General features: G+C 48.3%; 1 protein-coding gene across 1 annotated transcript in view; it reads right to left on the reverse strand.

The window, feature by feature from the left end:
* Positions 1-845: 845 nt before the first annotated feature.
* The window catches only part of LOC103612046 (selenium-binding protein 1), an 8,036-nt gene continuing 4,368 nt past the window's right edge, over positions 846-4,513 (reverse strand). Inside the window, exons 7-12 of the mRNA XM_008629616.2 lie at positions 3,734-3,912; positions 2,996-3,074; positions 2,483-2,604; positions 2,272-2,364; positions 1,476-1,594; positions 846-1,221 (exon numbers count right to left, since the gene is read on the reverse strand). Of these exons, the coding sequence (XP_008627838.2) occupies positions 1,059-1,221; positions 1,476-1,594; positions 2,272-2,364; positions 2,483-2,604; positions 2,996-3,074; positions 3,734-3,912 (755 nt within the window). The 3' untranslated portion in view covers positions 846-1,058. The remainder of the gene's footprint in view (positions 1,222-1,475; positions 1,595-2,271; positions 2,365-2,482; positions 2,605-2,995; positions 3,075-3,733; positions 3,913-4,513) is intronic.

Genomic DNA, 4,513 nt, shown 5'->3' on the forward strand with positions numbered 1-4,513 from the left:
GAGCTCTCCCCGGACCCCGAAGCTTCGGCAGCCTCGGCGGCAGCGAGGGAAGCGCCCGGCCCGGCTCGGTCCCTGTCCCGGGACATTCCCTGCAGCGCTCCCGGCTCCCATCCCGTGCCCGGCTCGGTCCCTGTCCCTGTCCCGGGACATTCCCTGCAGCGCTCCCGGCGCTTTCCCGGCAATCCCGAGCCCTTCCCGGCGCTGCTCCGCCCCGGCCCTGCTTTAGCCTGGAATAAATAAAGTTGTTCCCCGCATCAGCCGCAGCTTCCCGAGTCTCATTCCCAACTCATCCCGGGGGAAACAAATCCCGCCAGGGGCTGAGGGTGGGAGCGGGGCTGGGAAAATCCCCGGGATGGGGCACGGGGTGTGCAGGGATTGCTGGAAGTTTCTGGGACAAATTCCCTTTGCTGGTTCTTCGCTGGTGGGTTTTCTTCCAGGTGTGGATTTTATCCCAATTTTATCCCTATTTTTATTCCCATTTTATCTCTATTTTATCCATGTTTTATCCCCATTTTATGTTTACTTTATCCCTATTTTTTCTCTATTTTATCCCTCTTTTATTCCCATTTTATCCATATTTTATCCCTATTTTTTCTCTTTTTTCCTGTTGTTTCTCTGTTTTATCCCTATTCTATCCCCATTTTATCCCCTTTCCCCTAATTTCCCTATTTTATCTCTATACAGCAAAAAAGATGGGAAAAAGGTTGGGAAATGACATCAGGTGCCTTATCCAATGGAAAACTCGCTGTTTTAGTGGAAATACAACCAAAATGTTGGGAAAATGTTGGAAAATGATATTTTTTGGAATCAAAAAAATGCCAAAAATTCCCAAAAGCCTATAAAAATGGGATTTCAGCTCTGGAAGGAGAATTTTATTTGGGGTTTTGATCTTTGAGGAGTGCAGAAGGAGACGAGTTTTAAGAGAAGCTGCTCTGGAATCAGAATTTTGGGAGCGGATGAAGCTCCAGGCATCCCAAAATCCCTGGGAAAAGGGAAGTGGAGGTAAAAGAAGGGGGGAAAAAGGGTAAAAAATGGGATAAATCCCGAATTTCCTGGGATCAGAGCCAGATGTCGGAGGTGCAGTCTCCCCCCGGGTAGCGCATCTCGTGCGCCAGGACGGGGCCCCCCGGCTCCTTCCCAAAATCCACCAGGAATTTGGGATTCACTGCCAGTCCCCCCTTCTCCGTGTCCACGTCCAGCTGCAGCAGCACGGAGCCCTCCCTGGGAACAGATGGGAAAAGGGTTGGGAAGGGGTTTGGGAAAAGAGGGAATGGGAAAAGAGGGAATGGGAAAAGAGGGAATGGGAAAAAAGGGAATGGGAAAAGGGTTTGGGGCCAGGAAAAGACTTGGCTGATGCTAATAAACTACTAATCCATTACTAATCCATTACTAATCCATTACTAATCCATTACTAATCCATTACTGACCAATAAATAATCAATAAGTAATCAATAAGTAATCAATAAGTTCCTGACCTGATGAGCTCGGGGTAGAACTGCCGGTCCCAGGCGCTGAACAGGGACGTGCTCACGTAGAGCCTCCTCCCGTCCAGGCTCAGCTGCAGCATCTGCGGACCCCCGGGAATCTTCTTTCCCTGGAATCGCGGGGGAAATTCCGGATGCGGCCGGACCTTTCCCTAAAATTTTGGGAAAAGATTCCAAAATCCTGGATTCCAGAGCGGCAAATCCGTATTTTTAGGGAGGAAATGGATTTTTTTGGGGGGGGGAATTTTTGCCTCAGAATGGGAGGCCTGAAGTCGTTGGAGATGAGTCAGGAAAAAAAGGATGAAGGATTTGGAATTTTCTGGAATTTTTTTACAGGATTGTGGGATTAAAGTTGGAAAAGCCCTCCAGGAATCATCAAATCCAAGTGTTTTCCCCAATTTTTGGCAGGAATTCCCTTTCCTGCTTCTTGTTTTTGCCTCCTTTTTGTGGCACTCCCCAAGTGCCACATCCAGAGATTCTCCAAGGAATTCCAGGGGTGGAAATGCCAACATTTCCTTGCCCTGGGGGTGTCCAAGAGATTTTTTTATCCCCAGCCCAAAATTTTCCATGGAAAAAGCCATCAGTTAATGGTTGAACTGGGAGAGCCGGGAGGTTTTGCCCAACTTTACTAATTCCGCTATTTCTTTCTGAGGGAAAATTCGGATTTTAGGGATGAACCCATCCCTCAGGAAGGAAAATCCAGGCAGGAACAACCTCGGCCGGGGTTTTTGACATCAGAAATCTCCGAAATGAGGGAAGAATTTGGGAAAAATTCGGGAAAACTCACCTGGACCATGCAAGGCTCTGGCTGATCCTGCAATTCCCGATCTTCCAGCACGGTCACCGCTCCCCCTTTGGAGATGCTGCCTCCCAGAAAAACCTGGAAAACGATCAAATTCCATGGGAAAAACCAAAATGAATCCAAATTTAATCGTTAAAAAAAGGAGGGAATGAGCTTGGAGCTGGATTTTTGGGAGTGTTTTCCCGTTTTTCCTCACCTGCCCCACCAGCCTGGGATTTTTGGGATCGGAGATGTCGTACTGCCGGACATCCCCGTGGATCCAGTTGCTGAAGTACAGGAATCTGTCGTCCAGGGAGATCAGGATGTCCGTGATCAGACCTTCCCGGGGGAATTCCAGAGGGAAATCAGGGAATGGGAGGGACCAGAGACACCCCAAACCCCAAAATTCCCATTTGAAGCATCAAAAAAAGGGGTTGGAAAAGTTGGGAGAAACAAAATTGACCTTGGGATCATTCCAGGGCTCTCCAGCATTCCCAGAATTCCTGAGCACATCCAGCCCCACATTCCAAGGATTTTCCTGGAAAATCCCACCTCAAGCACAGAGCAGATCCCCCTCCCACCGCAGGGCTCCTTTGCTCATCCCAGAATTCTCCCTTAAAAAACCACAAAATTTGGGAATTTTTTGCCATTTAAGGATCAAATTTGGCCAAAATCCGCTCTGGATCCATGCGAAAATTCCCAAATTTTCCTCAAACTCACTCTCACTGACCTGGCATGTCTGGGAGGAGCCATCCTTGGACTTTCTTGCTGGGCACCTGAATCACCTTCTCCGCTGCCCAGTTCCCTTCCTGAGGGAGGGAAAACACGGAATCGTTATCCCAAAATTCCCCAAATTCCCCAAATCCATGGAATATCTGCAGCTGGGAGGGATGATCCAAGCCCAGCTCCCAACCCTGGATTTGTTGAGCTCAGGGAAGCTGAGCCGGGATTGGGAGGAGAAAATCCAACAAATCCAAGGAATTCCGTTCCCTTCGGGTCTTCCCGGAGCTTCCAAAGCCTCCAGGTGACACTGGGGACATTCCCAGTGGGATATCCAGGGAGGAATTCTCCCCTGGGAGGGCAGGGAGCTGCTGGGAGAGGTGATTCCATGGATTTCCCACCTCTGGAGCAGCCTGGGATAGTGGGAATGTCCCTGGGATTGGAATTTTAGGGATCTTTAAGGACTTTTTCCATCCCAAACCATTCCAGGACTCCCTGGGCTGGGTTAGGCTGGATTTTAGGGATAAATTCTGGATCCTGGCTCAGGTTATTCCATGGATTCCCCATCCCTGGGAGTGTCCAGGACCCCCCTGGAACAGTGGGAATGTCCCCGGGATGTCCCTGGATGGTTTTTCCTTCCCACAATCCCAGAGTGATAAAACCTCGGAGAACTCCGTAAAAACCGAGGAATTCCATGGAAAATCCCCAATTCCCGGCTCCCTTTTGTCCCGAATTGCCAGGAACTCACCGGGGTTTTGTAGAAGCGCTGGATCTCCCCGCTCAGGGCACATCCCACGAATCCCTGGGAAGCGCTGGGGTCGTGCAGGAAGCGGATTTCCAGCGGGATGGAGCCTTTTCCCAGATCGATCTCCTGCAGCAGGGAGCGGCTGCTCCAGTCCCACACGTTGATGTGGCGCCCGTAGTGCCCTGGCGAGGGGGAAACGGGAGGGATATTCCCAAAATATTCCCCAAATCCGGCGGTTTTCACAGGGAGTTAAAGGTTGGTGTGGGCTTTGGGGGGAATGAGGGTAAAAACACAGGATATTTTCCAAAAAAATGGAGTTTTTTAGGGGTTGCAGTGCTCAAAAATGGAATTGTTTGGGAGTTTCCACGCTCAGAAATTCAGTTTTCCAGGAGTTTCCACTCTCAAAAATGGAATTTTTTAGGAATTTCCACTCACAAAAATGGAATATATTTTGGGAGTTTCTGCTCTTAAAAATTGCATTTTCCAGGAGTTCCCATGCAAAAATGGAATTTTTTAGGAGTTCCCACTCTCAAAAATGGAATTTTTCTTGAATTTTCTCTCTCAAAAATGAAAATTCTTTGGAATTTGGACTCTTAAAAAATTAATTTCTCAGGAATTTCCACTCGCAAAAGTGGATTTTTTCAGGAGTTTCCACTCTCAAAACCTGAATTTTTTTGGGAATTCTCACTCACCAAAATTGAATTTTTGAGGAATTTCCACTCTCCAAAATGGAATTTTTCAGGTATTTTTGCTCACAAAAATCCCATTCTTTCTTGAAATTCC

The sequence above is a fragment of the Corvus brachyrhynchos genome, unplaced genomic scaffold (genome assembly GCF_000691975.1).
Source record: "Corvus brachyrhynchos isolate BGI_N302 unplaced genomic scaffold, ASM69197v1 scaffold443, whole genome shotgun sequence".
Lineage (NCBI taxonomy): Eukaryota > Metazoa > Chordata > Aves > Passeriformes > Corvidae > Corvus > Corvus brachyrhynchos.